Source organism: Marmota flaviventris, chromosome 3 (genome assembly GCF_047511675.1).
Source record: "Marmota flaviventris isolate mMarFla1 chromosome 3, mMarFla1.hap1, whole genome shotgun sequence".
Taxonomy (NCBI): Eukaryota; Metazoa; Chordata; class Mammalia; order Rodentia; family Sciuridae; genus Marmota; species Marmota flaviventris.
The window spans coordinates 171,122,758-171,141,676 of record NC_092500.1 but is presented as its reverse complement, the minus strand read 5'-3'; the positions used below and the strand labels follow the sequence as shown (position 1 = coordinate 171,141,676).

Here is an 18,919-nt window from a genome sequence, read left to right as displayed (position 1 = left end):
TCCATTTCTCTTTAGAGATCTTTTTGCATTGTGTTTGCGTAATAATTGTGCTGTGTTCTTGATGTTTGTAACCTTCTAAATGTGGATCTCTTAGATAATGCTTAGATAATGAATAGCTTTCGAATTAACCCTTCTTATTCTTGCTGAGACTTCTCTGATGAAGCCTGCTCCAGTGTCTTGCCTAGATGACAGACACTTCCCTTGAGATTTCTTGGTCCAATCCCTTCTCCATAGTACATTGCAACTTCTTTCTAAATTAATTACTTCATCTCTTCAGAAACTGCCCTTAGGCCTGTGGGATCAAGTCCAGATTCTTTCCTGAGTGTCACTTACAAGTCCCTGCTTAGCCTGTCGCCTCCTAACCCCTGACTGCTCGCCTGCTGTCTCCGGGTGTCATTACCCCTAGCCTAGTGCAGAGTGCTGGTGCTCTCTTACTTCTGGGGCTTCAGGCTCCCTCTGTGGGGAGTGGTCTTCCCCTTCCTCAGTTCCCCGGCCCTGCTCCTTCACCTGCAGGTCTCCAGTGTCGCCTTCCAGGCATCCTCCTGACCTGTCAGGACTTGCCCTTCTGCCCAGCTGGGCTTCTGCCCTCTCCGACCACAGTTGTGGGCATCGGGCTTCAGTGCTCGCACAGCGCTGGCTCCACCAGGACTCCGGTGCTCCCAGCTAGCATCTGACCTGGAGAAGTTTATCGGTCTTCCTGGCTCTCCATTCTCATCTGGAAGACAAGTAATTTGATGACTTCAGAGTTCTTTCAGCTTTAAAAAATTATGACTTCCAAATTAAATCTCTTTCCAGTGTCCATTTAATTTGCAGTCGCAAAATTTGAAACAAAGCTTGTCTGATTTGCCTAATTGTACAATTAAAGAGTAAACAAGAAACTTTATACTTTCTCCTTGAATGAGCGCCAGTTCTTTGGTTGCTATTTCCTTTTTCCTAATGGCATGAGGCCATTTTTAAATATAAGCATATTGTTCCACGATCAAGGGTTTTAAAATACCAAGCGTTTGTCATTTGCCAGGTTTCCTTTTCTCACATACATCGAAGCACAATGCATGCACTTCTCTCCTTTGGTAGTTGCTGTTACAAATCTCCCACTTGGGTTTGCTGTTTGTGTGGGCCAGCAGCAGGCAGTAGTCTTTGAAGGGCTGCACAGTGCTACTGGTGTTGAACTGAATTGCAGAGTGACATTTTTATATCACATCTGAATCTGTCTAAGGCCTCATGGAACTCTTCGTGACAATTTTCTGGAAGTTGCCAAATCCGGGGCACCAACAATGTGAGATCAGTGACTAGAAGTGAAGAATGAAATAAGCAGTTATGACTTTCACTTCCTGAAGTCCAGATTGGTTCTGTTTCCTGCCTTTTCAAATATCAAAATGTATCTTCTTCAATATGATTTTATCTTTGTTTTCTTTGGAAAACCAAATGTCAGTAATGGATGAAGAAGCAGACACTAGAGCAAAATAATTTGGAGAAGTGTCAAGTCATCTGACTTAGTTCTCAGGTCTGAGCTTCCTCTGTATTACCAAGTATGTATCGGGAGCTGTGAAGGAGCGGAAATCCTATTGCAATTGATAGCAGAGTATAACCGGGTTAGAGTATTGTTCAACTTACTGGTTCTGAATATTTCAGGCAGGATATTTAACCTCCTTTATCAGAACAAACCTCTGTCTTCTCATTGATAAAATGGGATTACTAAGAGTTTCACAGAAGGCTAAGAAATAAGTTTATACACAGAGATTATGCTAATAACTTTTACATTTATTGAAGTTGGAAAACTTCATGTCTTCAAAAGTAAGAATTTTCTAGCTGGGCTAGTGGCACATGCCTGTCATCTCGGTGACTTGGGATGCTGAGGTAGGAGAATCACAAGTTCAAAGCCAGCCTTAGCAACTTAGCAAGGCCTTATTTCAAAATAAAAAATAAAAAGAGTGGGGATTTGGCTTAGTGGTTAAGCACCCCTGGGTTCAATCCCTGGTACCCTCCCAAAGTAAGACTTTAGGTTAGTGCTACCCCAACACAGCTTTCTTGTGATCTGATGAATTCCCTATTACTATCCAGATGGAATATTTTTTCTTAATTTTGAGACTCTGTCATGCAGTGATTTTTTTTTTTTTTTCTTTTTTTCTCTTCAGTGCTAGGGGTTGAAGCCAGGGCCTTGCTCATGCCAGGCAGATGCTATATCACTGAGCCACATCCCCAACCTTCATTTAATGATATTCTGTCACTGAAAGAGGGTATTGAATCTTCCCCCCCTTCTTCCTTTCTTCCTTCCCTTTTCCCCTCCCTTCTTCACAGCCTGGGGTGTTAAGTTGCCTAGGCTGGTCTGGGATGGTAGGAGTGGTTACCTGTTGTGCTGGAACAGATCAACCTGCCCCCAAACTTGAACAACAGTTGTTTATCACCCTGCAGTTTCTATAGGTCAGGATTCTGGGAGCCCTAAACTGGTTCTGACTGGGTCTCTCATGGCTGCAGTCCAGGTGTCAGCTGGGGCTATGGTCATCTGAAGGCCTGACCCCGGGGGGGCAGGGCTGGGGTCTGATCACTTATATGGTACTTTACTGAGTTACGTTCCTCATCCCTAGCCCCTTGAATCTTTTTTTTTTTTTTTTAATTTTGAGAAAGGTTCTCACTAAGATGCCTAAGATGCTAGGTTGGCCTAGAACTTGCCATCCTCCTGCAGCTCTCCTGGATTGCGGGCATTTGCCACACTGGCCCTATTCACTCTTTTCCCTTCCTGTAGGACAGCCTTGGGGGTAATAGCAAGACAGCCATGGTGGCTACGGTGAGCCCAGCCGCAGACAACTACGATGAAACCCTCTCAACATTGAGATACGCGGATCGAGCCAAGCACATTGTCAATCATGCTGTAGTGAACGAAGATCCCAATGCTCGTATCATCCGGGACCTCCGGGAAGAAGTTGAGAAGCTCCGTGAACAGCTGACCAAGGCAGAGGTATGAGGCTCAGCTTGGCTGTGCTCAGCTTGGTCTAAGATGAGCTAGCACTTGAATTCCTCCCCTTGGCTGTAGGCAAGAATTACTCTTTTTTTTTTTTTTTTTTAAGAATTTTTGTGTTTCCTATGGGAAGAGAAATTTGAGCTGAGTAATAAATGAAGGAATTTTTTCATATTGGAAATTTTGAGAGATTTATACAGATGTTAACAAGAATTGGATAGAAGAGATTTTTAAAAAAATGAGAAAATGTTTCTTTTCATTTCTATTCAGGCAGCAGATGTGAGGAAAAACGTTAATAGGATAAAGGGGAGGAGGAGAGAGAGACAATGAGAAGAAAGTGTGTATAACTGGATTTTCATTTAGAAAATGAGAGTGGGCATGGACTAATTGGAAGAGAAATCAAACATGTGGTGATGTTTGGTCTCTCATTTGTTAACTGATAGAAACCAGAATGGAGGTCTCATTCACCTTAATAATCCAGTTTTTCTATATTGTAGTTTGTGTCATAGGAAAAAGAAAACTATGACTGAAGTAGCTGTGGTCTATTTCAGCTGTCTTCTCTGTATCCCACACAAGTCTATCCTGTAACCAAGTGGTACTCCTTTTGTAGGACAGCCTTGGGGGTAACAGCCTTGAGTGATGGTGTGTGGTTTCAGATTCAGGATTGCCCTGCAGCTAGCTTTTCTGCCCAGTCCCTTAGCTGTCTGGGATTCTTTTGGGAGCGGGCCCCACAGCCCTGTTCCCCATACCCTGTTTCACCTGTTTTCTGGTAGTAAGTTGAATGCATGGGCAGGATGGCTATTTTGACCATGTTTTTGCCTGTTGAATTTTAGCCTGTATTTACAGAAGTAATTTTATAGATTTAAAGGTCCTCTATTTTGGTCTTTTCTTCCTGGTATTAATAACAGCTTCCAGTTTTCAGCATGAACACATTTCGTCTGTGTGTTCTTGAATAAATTCCAAACGTCAGAAGTAGAAACCAGACTGACTCTCTTGCATGAGTCTAGGTAAAAACCTTTTGGAACTTAGAATTAATAAGCCCTTCTTAACTAGCCTCATGTGTTTATCTCCTTAAGAGAGTGAGCTCTTCACAGTAGGTTGAGGAAGGGTCAGGTGAGTCTTCCTTGGATGACTCTGTTGTGGTCTTCTTAGTGTGTAGGTGCTGATGTCACTGGGGACCTGCTGGTTGGTGTGTTGTGGGTAGGTGGACAACGTGGCACTGTGCACTGGGGAGAGGCCGACAGTCACTTTTGTCCTTTTAGCTTTGGCTGATTCTTTTTCCAGGGCACTGTCCAGACAGTTTCATGAAGTGAACATTTTGCTTGTAGGCAATGAAATCTCCAGAGCTAAAAGACCGGCTAGAAGAATCAGAGAAGCTAATCCAGGAAATGACGGTGACCTGGGAGGAGAAATTGAGGAAAACTGAGGAGATTGCACAGGTTTGTTTCCCAACTGATCAGGAGAGCAAAGTTCTTGGCCATCTGCACAGTGGGGTTCAGGTGACGCTCCTGGTCCCCTTTTGAGTTTTTCCTTTGCTGTTGGCAAATCTAGCACCTGTGGAAATTCAGATCCATGAGCTGCACTTTACAAAATCAGTCTGAAGGATACAGAAGGTATAATTTCCAGTGATTTACTATGGAAGGGATAGTTAATTTTTTAGTGCCAGTAATCTTAAAAAATATTAAAAACAAATAATTTGTAGTCTCTGATGTGAACACCTCATTCTGTTACGTGTTTGTAAAACTGAGGAACTTAGTAGTGAAATTACAATATCACTGGTATAGATATTAGGTTATGAGCATCTCGCTTCCAAATGACAACTCAATAAAAGTAACATAAAACACTGAAATGTGAGGCAACTTTTTCTCATTGCTAGAAAATAATAATATAGAGTTGTGAGAGCATAGGGTAGGAACATGAGCCTAGCCTAAGAAGCTCTAGTTAAGTTTAGCATTGGGGGAAAATGTCAGAAAAATCTGTCTTTAGTGAAAGACCTCCTCTATAGTTTTTCTGTTCCTGTTTGTGTCCATGTGAAATAGTGCTCCAGCACAGTGCTTAGGCAAGGTTTTTTTTTTTTTTTTTAATGAATTCACTGATGATTTGAGTGCTCAGTGTGTGTCCTGCACTGTGCTAAGTGGTAGGAACACAGTCATGAGTAAGGCCGGATCCATGTCCGCATAGCCATGGTCTGTGTGAGGGGAGTGGTCAAGTAAACTGATGGTCACCTAGTGTGAGCAGATGCCAGTGTCTGCTCCGCACAGAAGGCAGAGGTGTGAAACCCCTGGGTGGAAAGGCACAGACACCCTTGATGACACTTTGAGGGGCCTGGAACCTGTTCCATGGAGTTGAGGGCAGGGTTTGAAAGTAGGTGTGACAAGATGTGCAAATGGAGAGGACATGGGCCAGGAGGAAGGGCCCCATGGACTTCATTGAACAACTTTGCCCTGTGTCCTGAGGAGTCACTGAAAATGTCAAGCAGGAGAGGATATTGAAAACTTTGTTTTTAAGAAAGACCACAGCTGAGTAAAATACACTCACATTTGCTCACATATATAGAATTAAATGAGATGAACTGAAGAAATTTGATATTTTTAAAGAAGAAAATTGAGCTGGGTGATGTTGCATATCTGCAACCCCAGCAACTCTGAAGGCTGAGGCAGGAGGACTGCAAGTTTGAGGCTAGCCTGGGCAAATTAGACATATCTCAATTGTTACAGTCCCGTCCCCTCTCCCCCATAGTAGGGATTGAATCCAGAGTACTTTACCACCTTTATATTTTGAGACAGAGTTTCATTGAATTGCAGAGGCTTGTCTCAAATTTGTCATACTCCTGCCTTAGCTTCCCAAGTAGGTGAGATTACAGGTACAGACCACCATCCCTGATGGGGATTTATTTTTTAAATAAATTAATTGACAAATTAAAATAGTTTTGAGCTGGGTGGGGTGACACATGCCTATTATCCCATCTATTGTTTGGAAGCTGAGACCAGAGGATCCCAAGTTTAAGGCTAGTCTTGGCAATTTACCAAGACCCTCAGCAACATAGTGAGATGCTGTCTCAAAATAAAAAGTGCTTGGGATGTGTCTCAGTGGATCCAAACCCCAGTACCATGAAACAGAGAAAGTTGTACATAGTTGAGAATAAAGAACAAAGAGCAGTAATCCAAATGCCATATTTGAAGAATAATATTTGAATTATAAAGGTAATCAATAGTTATTCAAATATTGTAGGGCCTTCCATATCTCACTGCCTTGGTGGCTGAGGAATAACACTTCTCTAATACTTTTACAGGAACGACAGAAACAGCTAGAGAGCCTGGGAATCTCTCTGCAGTCTTCAGGAATCAAAGTTGGGGATGACAAGTGTTTCCTTGTTAATTTGAATGCTGATCCTGCTCTGAATGAACTCCTGGTGTATTATCTAAAGGTGAAGTAACATGCCCACACAGAGTACAGTAAAGTGCTTCTTTAAACTTGGGGAGCCATGCTTTCTCAAAACAGGGCTGAGGATTTAGCTCAGTGCTGAGCACTTGCCTAGCTTGTGCAAGGCCCTGGGTTCCATCCCCAGCACCTCAAAACAGCAACAATAGCAGCAGAACGGTTAGAAAATTATTTTTATTTGAATAAGCTGAACAGTTTTGGGTTTTATGATCAGTTTCCCTTTTAATTCTTTGAGTGATGTCATCTGGCCTAGTCTCATAAAAAATGATATTCTAGTATTTCCAGCAAGTTAAATCACTAACCTACCATTATTTAGTATGATTTATAATAGAGAATAATGTTAAAGGACCACTTGATAGGAAATTTATATTTCCAGTAATTCTTAGGAAAATTAAAAAATTATGAATTATTAACCTGTTTTATTTTTTACTTATTTATTTTTTAGTTGTAGTTGGACACAATACCTTTATTTAGTTTATTTATTTTTATGTGGTGCTGAGGATCAAGCCCAGGGCCTTGGCACGTGCTAGGCAAGCACTCTACCGCTGAGCCACAACCTCAGCCCCTAACCTGTTTTTTTTTTTTTTTTAAAAAGAGTCAGTCACTTAGAAACTAAGAAAGTCAGAGAATGGAACAGAAAAAGACAAAATATTGGTACACATTGAAATTTGTAAATCATGGGATATATTAAGACAAGAGACAACTTGAATTGGATGTGGTGGTGTACACATGTGATAATGTGTACATTAGCTATTTGGGAGCTTGAGGCAGGAGGATCTCAAGTTTGAGGGCAGCTTGGGCAATTTAGTGAGACCCTGTCTCCAAAAAAAAAAAAAAAAAGATAAGATGCAGCTTTGGTAAGAGCCTAAACCCCAGAGGCACGGCTCAGTGGTAGTAAGTGCCTACCTAGAAAGAGCATCAACCTGAGACCACATAATGTGAGGAGTACTCCAAATAGTCTTTGTCAGGATCACAGCGCAAATTAATTATATCATGGACTGCATAATTCTAGGGTTAGTACATACATCAGGATGTGGTTCCCCCCCCATATATCTGGGATTAACTAGCACGACTAGGAAAATAAAGCAGATGAACTGATTAAGTTGGAAACAACTTTAAGATTAGAAAATTGTGTGCTTGCATTTCTAAAGACTCACATTGGCTAATTTCTCAGTTTTTATCAGAGGTATACTGTATGAATTGCTTTGTGCCATTTTGTTAAGGTCCCTTTGTTAATAAGTATCCTGTGCTGTGTTTGGCTATCTGGTGAGTTAACTTGGGTCTTTGACACACACCGTAATGCGTGCACCTCTTAAGTATTATAGTCAGTGGGAGCAGTGCTGCAGGAAGAGGGAGGAGGCCTGCGTTCTGCAGGTTCTTCTGTGCAGATAGATAGCAGCCACCTCTGGCAGGTTCATGTGGCGTTAGATATATAGATGCACTTTACAGATACTATACACTTTTATTTCATGTTCCAGTTTCTCATTTGATACTCTTCTTTTCCAGTACATGTGTAATAACCTTGCCTATTAAAAAATGATGTGGGCATGGTGGTGCATGCCTGTAATCCCAGCTACTTGGGAGGCTGAGGCAGGAGAGTGGCACGTTCAATACTAGCCTCAGCTACTTAGTGAGACTCTATTTCAAAATCAAAGTGCTAGAGCTGGAGATGTGGCTCAATGGTAGAGCACTTGCTTGGCATGTGTAAGGCCCTGGGTTTGACCCTCAGCACTGCATATAAAGAAAGAAATAGAAGATCCATTGAAAACAAACAAAATTTTAAAAATATTTTTAAAATTTATTAGTTGTACACAGTACCTTTATTTTATTTATTTTTATGTGGTGCTTAGGATCGAACCCAGGGCCTCGCAAGTGCAAGGCAAGTGCTCTACCACTGAGCCACAACCTCAGCCCCTTTAAAAATATTAAAAAAACAAAACAAAACAAAGTGCTAGGGATGTAGTTCAGTGATAAAGTGTCCCTGGATTTGATTCCCAGAAGCAATAACAAATGATGTTCCCTAATCGTGCTTTGGAATGACGTTGGCAGCATTTTCAGTTGGAGCATCAGCCACAGATAACCACATGTTTTAGGGGAGATGCTGTGTTAGGGTGGGACTTACAATAGGCAGCCATTTTTGCTCCTCAGAACTAAGAATTCTTTTCCTTTCTGGTGTGATAGAGTTAAAATTGGAACATGCAGATGCACATCCTAAGAAACCCCTGATTCATATCTGTTCTTTAACTAAAAAGTTAAACAAAGAAAGTGTTTGAAGAGAGGTTTGTGGGGAGGAGCTGGCATCTCTGATTGTCTGCACGGAGGTGTTCCACTGGGTTTCAGACTGTGGTCAGCTGTTTGGGTGGTCAGAAGCAGCGATACTGTGTTGGCTGCCAAGCCAGTCCCAAGACAAGACATACTCATGACAAAGCACATTCAAAAGGGTAACTCAGCCAAGAACAGTTTTCACTGTAGGAAAGTGACACCGGGATGTGGGCTGGAGGAATTTGGAGACTGAGTGTTTTTTCTTTCTTTGCCTTTAACTTCTCAGCCTGTTCCAGTGCTAGGCCTTTGACTTCAGAGGTGATGACTTTAGCCACCCAGCTATAAGTGGAGGCGCTGGATTAAAACATCTCAAGTTCTTCCTAACTCTAGGATTTGGTGGTCTCACTCTTCTCAGCACAGCCTCACCTGTGTGCTCTGCACATGGAGTCACACACACTCTCCTGCTCCCACAGACTTCGTCTCCTCTTGCTCCCCAGCACCCCCAGCTGTAGGAGCTCCTCAAGAGCCTCCTGGAGCCTCCTTTTCCTCATTATTTTTTGCTGCATTGCAAAATATGAGGCACAATATGAGGAGCTTATAGACTTAGTTAACGTCAAACAGTGTGGCTTTGGCAGAATTGAGCTTTTTGAATTCAGTATTTGAGATTCCAGGGTATCATCAGCTACATCACAAGAGATTTTTAACCTCACATGAGACATCTAAGTTGTCATTCCTAACGTAAGGTCTGTAATTAGGAGTTTATCTATTTTTTATATGCCTAAGTGGTTCAGTGCCCAGCTCATGTTGGGTGCTCAGTATAATTGTTGATAAAAGGAAATTTTTCTTCTGGAACTTGGATTAGATCTTTGCCTGTTGGAGTTCATGTCTTCTGCTCCTGGTAATACGCACTTTTTGTTTGGCACCCAGTGCATGTTGTGTACGATGCTGGTTGTACTGGTGTACAAGTCCTCCATAGGTTGTTCTCCAAATAAGGGGAAGTAGCAAGTCTCAGTACCTACTGAGTCTTAGGTGCAATCAGGGTTTGGTAAAAGGGAAACCCTTCAGTGGAAGAAGAGGGAGAGGTAGGTGTGGGAGATGCTCTGTATGGAGAGGGAGGGAGGAGTATTGCAGGCAGAGCAGCAGAGCCAGAGTAGGGGTGGGAGGAACCTGAGAGTGGAGTTTTGGTTCCACCTGTCTAGTGGCCATCACGAGGCTTTCTCCATTCCCACCCCACTCCTGAGGACAGGAAGGACCTCTAGGGCACAGCTAGGATTCGGCACTAGGCTCATTCATGGGAGGGGAGGGAATCTATGTAGAACTGGCTCAGGGATGTTTCTTCCTTCTGTGGGTAGTCTTGGATGCTTCTTGCTGGCCCCTGCTTTTCCTTTAACATCACCTTGCTGGTGGTGATGACAGTCGTGGGGCACGCAGAGCAGGGAGGGAGGCAGTGCGGTCCGTTCTTCAGCCTGCCTTGGAGAGTCCTTGCAGTTGTGGGACTGGCCTGGAAGCCCCAGCTGATGTGAGGAGGGAGAGGTGCTGGGATGTCCTCTGCACTCCCTGGGGGCTCTGATGGGCACCATAGATAGCTGGGAAAATCCTGCAGAGGAAGAGCATTTTGTGAGGCTGAAGTCCCAAAAGAGGGGGAGCAGGGTGTTTACGTTGAAGGGTGACCTGCTAGAGGAGGAGAGGATCGCTGCCTTTGGACCTAAGGAATGTGGGGGTGTTCATTTGTTTTCCATGTTTGTGTAATGTCTAACTGTGCCAGGCCTGCGTTAAGTGTGTGGAATACCGTGGGGAGCAGGAGGCTGGTCTCTGCCCCAGGGAGTCTGAGACTAGGGTGTGGTTGTGGAGGTGAGAAAAATAAGCTGAGTTTTGGTGTTTTGAGGTCAAATCTAAGGATTTCCCGATTGACACTGGTGGGCTGGTAAGGGAAAGAGGGAGGATTCCGTAGTATCTGAGCTTTTTGGTTGATGGTCTGGGTGTTGGTATTGCCATTAGTATTGGGGAGGGGAATGGACTTTCCTTGGGTCAGGAGGAGGGGAGCAAGTTCTTTGGCTTTGCTGACTTTTCAGTGTATTCAGACATCCCAGTTGCGTTGAGTAGGCTAAGTAGGCAAATGCTGATGGTGGAGGTGGGAGAAGGTGGACCTGAAGTCTGTGTTCTGGTTGGTGATAGAGACTTAGCTTACACTTGGCAGTATTTAAAGCCATGGGTGGGGATGGGTCCTGAGTCACAAGTCAACTGACCGCTTCCCACAGGTCACATCTAGTGCCCTTTCTGGTTTTGTATGGCTCAAGAACTAAGAATAGTCTTTACATTTTTAAATGGTTGAACAGTAATATTTTGGACATGTGAAAGTTTTGTGAAAGGGACTGGGGCTGTGGTTCAGCTGTAGCGCACTTGCCTGGCATGTGTGAGGCACTGGATTCGCTTCTCAGCACCGCCTATAAATAAATAAAGGTCTATCAACAACTAAAAAAATACATATATATTAAAAAAAAGAAAATGTTAAACTATAAAAAAAGAAAGTTATGTGAAATTCAAAATTCAGTGTTCTTAAGTGACATTTTATTGGGACACGTTCCCATCTATTTATTTCTGTTTTGTTTGCTTCTGCATGACAAGGGCAGAGTTGAGTGGTGGCATGTGCCCCAGAAAGCCTCATACATTTCATATCTGACCCCTGGTTCAGGTGTGTAGACAGGGGCCTGGGAACACAGCCCAGTTCCCATCAAACCTTAATCACATACGAGCAGTCAACAGTTGTGCATAAGAAGAGGCTCAGTTTTTAGAGGCCGTTTTTCTCCATTCAGATTAGGTGAGTCACCTTCCAAAAAGTGGGGGTAGAGTCATTGGGGCCCCAGGTAAGAACTTATCTGTAAGATCTTGTTTATGAGGTTTGAGGAGACCATGAAACTCATAGAATAATTTTAGTCTTTTTGTACTCTCATATTTGAATAGCTTTTGTCTTTGTAGTTGGTTTATTTTGATTAAGACCAGGCAAGTGATGTCTAGCTTGAGGAACTGTGGTTTCTACACATGGTTTTGCTCTTTGCGGGGGAGCATGGGCAGGGATTGAACCTGTGTCACTTAACCAATGAGCCACACACCCAGCCCTTTTCATTTTGTATTTTGAGACAGGGTCTCACTAAGTTGCTTAGGGTCTCACTAAGTTACTGAGGCTGGCTTTGAACTTGGCTCCTCCTGCATCAGCCTCCCAGGCTATTGGGATCACAGGCGTACACACCGTGCCTGGCTTCCACACCCTGCTTTTGGTACATCTGTGACACATGGCTTATGATCTGAGAGTATTAGAGTTCAGACTGTGATGAAAAATATGAATATGTTAGGAATATGGATATAAAGTTATAGTTTTAGTTGTAGATGGACACAATGCCTTTATTGATTTTTATGTGGTGCTGAGGATAGAACCCAGTGTCTCACACGTGCTAGGCAAGAGCTTTATCACTGAGCTACAACTCTAGCCTTAAAGTTATAATTTTAAGTTTAAAAAGTATTACTCAGCTGAGTGTGTTATTTCTTATAAAGAAACTTGTAAGAAGAATTTTACTGAGTAGCTACGGAGGCTGAGGCAGGGGGATTTCAGTGAGACCAACTCAGTGAGACCCTGTCTCTAAATGTAATATAAAATAGGGCAGGGTAGGTGGCTTAGTGACTGAGAGCTGGGGTTCAACCCCTGGTACCAAAAAAAAAAAAAAAAAAATCAGAGAGCTGGGCATGGTAGCATATGCCTGTAATCGCAGCTACTCAGGAGGCTGAGCAGGAGGATCATGAGTTCAAAGCCAGCCTCAGCAACAAAGCAACACCCTAAGCAACTCAGTGAGACCTGTCTCTAAATAAAATATAAAAAAGGATTGGGGATTTGGCTCAGTGGTTGAGTAGGTTCAATCCCTGTTACCCTTCCTCACACACACACAAAAAAAAGGAATTTCAGAGTAAATTTCTGCTCTATTTGCTTTGAAAATCTTATTATCTAAGGTAATAGATCAAAGAGGACTTCAATGCAGGTGATTTTAGTTTATGTACATGCAAGAATACAGTATTGATGAGTAAATTTTGATTTTTTAAGGAACATACATTGATAGGGTCAGCAGATTCCCAGGACATCCAGCTGTGTGGAATGGGGATTCTTCCTGAACACTGCATCATAGACATCACGTCAGAAGGCCAGGTTGTGCTCACTCCTCACAAGAACACTAGGTAACGTACTCGAATGAGTGTTAACATCACAGTGATTTTTAAAGGGAAGAATATACACTAGTGGTGGGCAGTAAGGGACATTTGTCATTACTTTGCCAAATGACATTTAGAACTTTGAAAAATGGTGAATAATAATGTATTATACTTAGTACCAGTAAGCATTTTATATAATCCAGTGAAGTAAATGCAAATACTTAGATTCACCAAGGACAGGTTTTATTTTGGGGAATTAATCATTTTGTTTTCCCTAGTAACTAGACTGTTGTAGTACTGGAAAACGAAGCAGAGGATGGGGTAATCATTACTCATGGTTGACCTTTTCCCCACACAGAACATTTGTAAACGGGTCCTCTGTCTTCAATCCAATACAGCTGCACCATGGAGACAGGATATTATGGGGGAACAACCATTTCTTCAGGTATGACATTGCTCATGGCCCTTCAAGGGGTAGGTTACTGAAGATGATGCTCTGGAGTAGAAGCATACATATTGGAAAGTCAACTTTAATTTATAAAAATCATATGTATAATCTTTGTGTCTGCAGGTATATGTATATGTGTAAATATAGTATATGTATGTTTTATGTGTTTGTTCACTGCATAAGTGTCTGAACTCTAAGGATATATGATGTACACTCAGGAAAAATGCTGAGTTTACTTATATATTTTTTTCCTTTTATTTCCCATTGAAAGATGATTGTTTTGCCATCTGGTATAAGAATTCATTAATTGTTTTTCTGACATGTTTATCTTTGTGTGTGTATTCACACAGATGTAGTTTTGTATGTATAAGATACATGTGATTTTTTTTTTTTCTGAAAACTTGTGGTGGTGGCCTTATCCATAGCATCAGGATGGCATTCCCTTGGGAGAGCTTTTAGCTGTTGGTAACAGCACACTTAACAGTCACTGCTTAAACAGATGATTTATTTCTCTGTTAGAACAAGAAATCTGAAGGGACATGGTCGTTAGTGTTGGGCAAGCCTCTCAGAAGTGCCACTGCTGAAGCCCACCCTTGGGTTGGCGCTTTCCTGCCCTCTAAAGATGCCTGTGCCCTGCAGCCTTGAGAGCAGCTCGCTTGCTCCAGGAGGAAGGGAGGGTGAAGGGGACCTTGCGAGCCCCAGTAGTCCTCCTGTCAGGCCCTGGCAATCCTTGTCCCCTTTGCTGGAATTTGCTGGGTGCTGGAGGGCAGCGAGAGGAAAGGCTTTCCTGGGCCTGCACACAGTTTCCCAGACAAGCGTGTGCATTAACATGTGGGTCTCCCCTCGTCCTGCCCCTGGCCAGTGACGTTTCATACGGCTAGTAGAGGCCCTTGCTTGTAGGCCCATTAGTATTTTGATGTTTGAGGAAAGAGTAGATGGATACAAATGTTGTAGAAAAAAATTTTCATGTTTTTTCTTCCCAAATTAAAGCAAGTATAAATTGCTTGGCTTAGTCTTCCAGACCCTTCCTGGTCTGGGCTAGGTTGCTCTTCCCAGCGCTCTCCCTCACCTGTGCTTCGTGGAGCTCGTGTGTCCTGTGGTGGCTCACGCATTCTCAGAGCCTGCCAGCACCTGGCTCACGTCTTCCCACACTGCCCTCGTCCTGCTTTCTGCTTCTCCTCTGGGGTGTGGCGGACGATCTCCTGCTCCATCCTTCCTTCCTTAACTTCTCTGCTCTGAAGGGGGTCTGGCTTTTCTTCTCCACCTGGCTGGTAACAGTCGTGTGCCCATGTCACACTCTCTGTTATAATTATTTGCACACACAGAATGGAAAGCTCCTGAACACAGCAGTTTCCTTGTATTTACATGGCATTCCTTTGGCATCTGGCAGATGCCAGTTTTAAGGAATGGAATGACTAAATGCCTATCTTTTGTTTTCTTTCTTTCTTTTTTTTTTTTTTTGTAGTTCTAGATGGTCAGAATTCCTTTATTTTATTTGTTTATTTTTTTATGTGGTGCTGAGGATCAAACCCAGTGCCTCACGCTTGCTAGGCAAGTGCTCTGGGGCTGCAGCCCCAGCCCATAAATGCCTATCTTGACTTTAAAAATGATATTCTTTTATTTTAATCCCAAGACTCAGTTTGCCTAAAAAGAAAAAGAAAGCAGAACGAGAGGAAGAGGAGCAGGACGCCTCCCTGCGGAACGATAACAGTTCTGAGCAGCTGGACGTGGATGGGGACTCCTCTAGTGAGGTGTCCAGTGAGATCAGCTTCAATTTTGAGTATGCACAGATGGAGGTGACCATGAAGGCCCTGGGCAGTAATGGTGAGTGGTCTGCCTGTCTTCTGGAATCTTCTAGGGTTGACAGTCTTAAAAGTATTTACAGTTGAGGGCTTTTCATGTTTTGGCAGAAGGGAAAGTCTGTGTTACTGGTCTCTGAACTCGACTCTTTTGTGCCTTTGACTATAACAACTTACTGTGTCTATGAAACCCTCAGTGTATCTGGATATGCCGGCAAGTCACTGCACACTTTGTTCCCACTGGTGAAAATTCTCAGGTGTAAGGCTACTGGTGTCATGTTTCTGGAGCACTCTCTGTGTCATGGGCGATGATAGGGCACACAGGAGACTTGCTTGTGTCACACGGAGCATAGTATGGGAGAGGAGAGGACAACAGGAGCTGGAAGTACAGAAAGCTGAGTCTATTCCAAACTGTCTTCAGGGGTGTTCGGTGCTACTGGTTTGGCCAACAACAGTATAACACAGCGGGGTGACATTTGAAGTGCATTGTCCTTTTGTTCATCCTCTTTTTTTACGAAAACACGTTTAGATCCCATGCAGTCGCTATTGAGCAGCCTGGAACAGCAGCACGCAGAAGAGAAACGCTCCGCGCTAGAACGGCAGAGGCTCATGTACGAACACGAGCTGGAGCAGCTCCGAAGAAGGCTGTCCCCTGAGAAGCAGGGCTGCCGCACAGGAGACCGGCTGTCGTTCCACCCGCCCAGCGCCCAGCAGCGCCTGAGGCAGTGGGCGGAGGAGAGGTAGGCCCTGGCTTCAGTGAACTTGGCACGCTGCAAGACAGTGTGAGCCACAGCCAAGAACCACTTCACGTTATTTTCCATTTTTGGAAAACATGGAAGTCTCCAATTTGTATTTCTTTCTTTAACGCTGCCCTTGTTGGGCTGGGGCTATGGCTCAGTGGTAGCGCACGTGCCTGGCATGTGTGAGGCACTGGGTTCCATTCTCAGCACCATGTGAAATAAATAAAGGACTATCGACAACTAAAAAACAAACAAACAAACAAAAAACCCCTGCCCTTGTTAGGTGCTGTCTGGTTTTCAGTTTGTACGGCTTTTGGATTTGAATAAAAAAGTATCCTTTATCGTTGTATCATGCTTTAGGTTCTGAAGCTTGGGTAGGTGTTTTTTAAAAAAAGGAAAAAAAGAAAATTGTCTGGACTGATGAGCTCAGGTAGGTGAAGCATGGTGCCACTGAGGTGCAGATTGCAGTTTGACCTCTGTGCAGCTAACTAGCATCTCACTGAAATGCCCTACTCGTGGCTGCATCGGACATCACTAACCTGCTCATCCAAGTCTGGTCTTTGGGCCTGCGGCATCCCTATCAGCTGAGAGTGATAGAAATGCAGACCCTCCTGCCCCACTCAGGCCTGCTGGGTAGAAGTCGAGTCATTCTTGAGTTTCTCAAGATCCCTGGATGATTCCTGTCCACAGTTGTGAAGCGCTGCCCTGTTCTGGGGTCAGCCTGCTGCACAGGTGTGCCACCTGCCGGCAGTGCAGCCCAGATAGAAGTGCGTGCATGGGAGTGTCAGCAGTAGAGTCCTTGTGTGCAGGACTGTCGTAAAGCTCGGCTTGCACTGGCCATCAGCATACTCTGATGTTCTGAGGTCTGCTTTGGGTATTTGTTAGCTCCTACTCACCTTGGCCTTTCCTCTTTGTTTCTCATAAAGAGAAGCAACGTTGAACAACAGCCTGATGAGACTGAGGGAGCAGATCGTTAAGGCCAATCTGTTGGTGAGAGAAGCTAGTTACATCGCAGAGGAGCTGGATAAAAGAACCGAATACAAAGTGACCCTGCAGATTCCTGCCTCCAGCCTGGATGCCAACAGGAAGGTGAGGCCCTTCCTCAGCAAAGATAGATGTCATCGTGTGAGTTGCTGGGCACGGCGCTGGTGGCTTTGTGCCCCGCTGCTTTCCAGACCCACCTACGGAGGCCCTTCAGTTCTTCTCCCTTGAGTAGAATTCACTTCATTTTGCCTTTGTGTGCATGCTTGCATGTGCACACATGTACACACATGTGTATACGTATGGATGCGTGTGTGTATGTGCGTATATACACACACATTTACATTAAAAAATATGTACATGTGTATATTTATCCATTAGGAGTATACTCTCTACCTCCTCACAGTATATTTCACTCCCTTATTTCAAATATATGTACACATATTTATTTATTCAAACGTGTCAAATATTTTATTTAACTCATTAATTCAGGAATATAACTTCTCATCTGTTCCTCCACGTGTAAATTAGGATTGTGAGATACATTTACACACAGACCCAAGGAAAGTCAGGATTCACAGAGCCGTTGTGAGCTGTATCCTGTGAGATAACATGCATTTCTTTGGACAGCAATCAATCATTTACATCACTATATGTTTTCTATAACTTCCTAAATTGTAAATGGCTGAAGAAAAGAGACAGACAAGTAGGATATGCTAGAGGCTAGATAAGACACTCAGCGATCTTTTCTTTTCTTTTTGGCAGGGGGGAGTCCATCTCAAAGTCGTTCACATTTTTTTCTTAGCAATGTGCTCATGTTTTTTTAATATGAACATGTTTTATTTATGCTGAGTGTTGAAGACAGGAGTATTAACAGAAGGAAAAATACACCTGTATTGACCCTATAACTAACTCTTAAATGAGAAAAGTGTCTTATTTTTAATTTTGAAGATGAGTAATGCTCCTTTTTTTGTACTAGGGATTGATCTTAGGGGTGCTGTACCATTGAGCTACAGTCCTAGTCCTTTTTTATTTCTTATTTTTTAATTTGTTCCAATTAGTTATATATAACAGTAGAGTATACTTTGACACATTGTACACAAATGGAGCACAGCTTTTCATTCCTCTGGCTGTACATGGCTCAGGGTCATTCCACTAGTGTAATCTTCATGTGTATAGGATAATAACGTTGGTCTCATTCTACTGTCCTCCTCATCCCCATAGCCCCACTCTTTCCCTCACACCCCTCTGCACAATCCAAAGCTCCTTCATTTTCCCCTACCTGCCTCCCCACTATGGATCAGCATCTGCTGTTCAGAGAAAACATTTGGCCTTTGGTTTTTTAGGATTGGCTTATTTCAGTTAGCATGATATTCTAGTTCCATCTATATACCTGCAAATGTCATAATTTCATTCTTTAAGGCTGAGTAATATTCCATTGTATATATGAACCACATTTTCTTTATCCATTTCTCCACTGAAGGATATCTAGGTTAGTTCCATAGTTTAGCTATTGTGAATTGAGCTGCTGTGAGCATTGATGTGGCTGCGTCACTGTAGTATGCTGATTTTAAATAAACCGAGGAGTGGGATAGCTGAATCAAATGGTCAAATATATTTAAATTATTTCTGAGAACTCTGTTATTATCAATCCTCCCACAGTACCTTTTTTCTTTATTACCACTCCATGGCCCTTCCCAAGTCAGGTATTCACTTTATGTATATCATGTTGTCTTTATTTGCTAATAGATTGCTCTATAAAGCTATTCATTAGTTGTTTCCTATATATATTTAAGACAACCAATCTCTTTTTTGAGTAAATAATGAGTTTAATAGTATTTTGTGGGAGAGTCCTACTCAAATATCCTATTCTGACCTATACTCATTGTCATCCTCATCCCCCCACCCCGTGCTCCTCCTCCTGAACCTTCTCTAGCTCTGATTGTGTGTGTGTGAATCTTAATGGATTGGAAGGACTTTTCTCTTCATACGTACTTCTGCTGAGTCTGCGTGGTCTCTTTCTCCTGCACTACCTAACACACATCTCCATCAGTTTGTTTCCATGTTCTGTGGGAATTTGACAGCAGGGATAGCTGCT

At 43.1% G+C, this 18,919-nt stretch overlaps 1 protein-coding gene across 5 annotated transcripts in view; it reads left to right on the top strand.

Annotated features, from left to right (window-relative positions):
* Positions 1-18,919, top strand: part of Kif13b (kinesin family member 13B) — a 159,257-nt gene that overhangs the window by 72,167 nt on the left and 68,171 nt on the right. For all 5 annotated transcript variants that reach the window (XM_071610614.1, XM_027926852.3, XM_071610615.1 and 2 more), the window contains 8 exons: positions 2,744-2,956; positions 4,285-4,395; positions 6,249-6,383; positions 12,750-12,880; positions 13,212-13,298; positions 14,935-15,125; positions 15,630-15,840; positions 16,767-16,929. In XM_071610614.1, the coding sequence (XP_071466715.1) occupies positions 2,744-2,956; positions 4,285-4,395; positions 6,249-6,383; positions 12,750-12,880; positions 13,212-13,298; positions 14,935-15,125; positions 15,630-15,840; positions 16,767-16,929 (1,242 nt within the window). The remainder of the gene's footprint in view (positions 1-2,743; positions 2,957-4,284; positions 4,396-6,248; positions 6,384-12,749; positions 12,881-13,211; positions 13,299-14,934; positions 15,126-15,629; positions 15,841-16,766; positions 16,930-18,919) is intronic.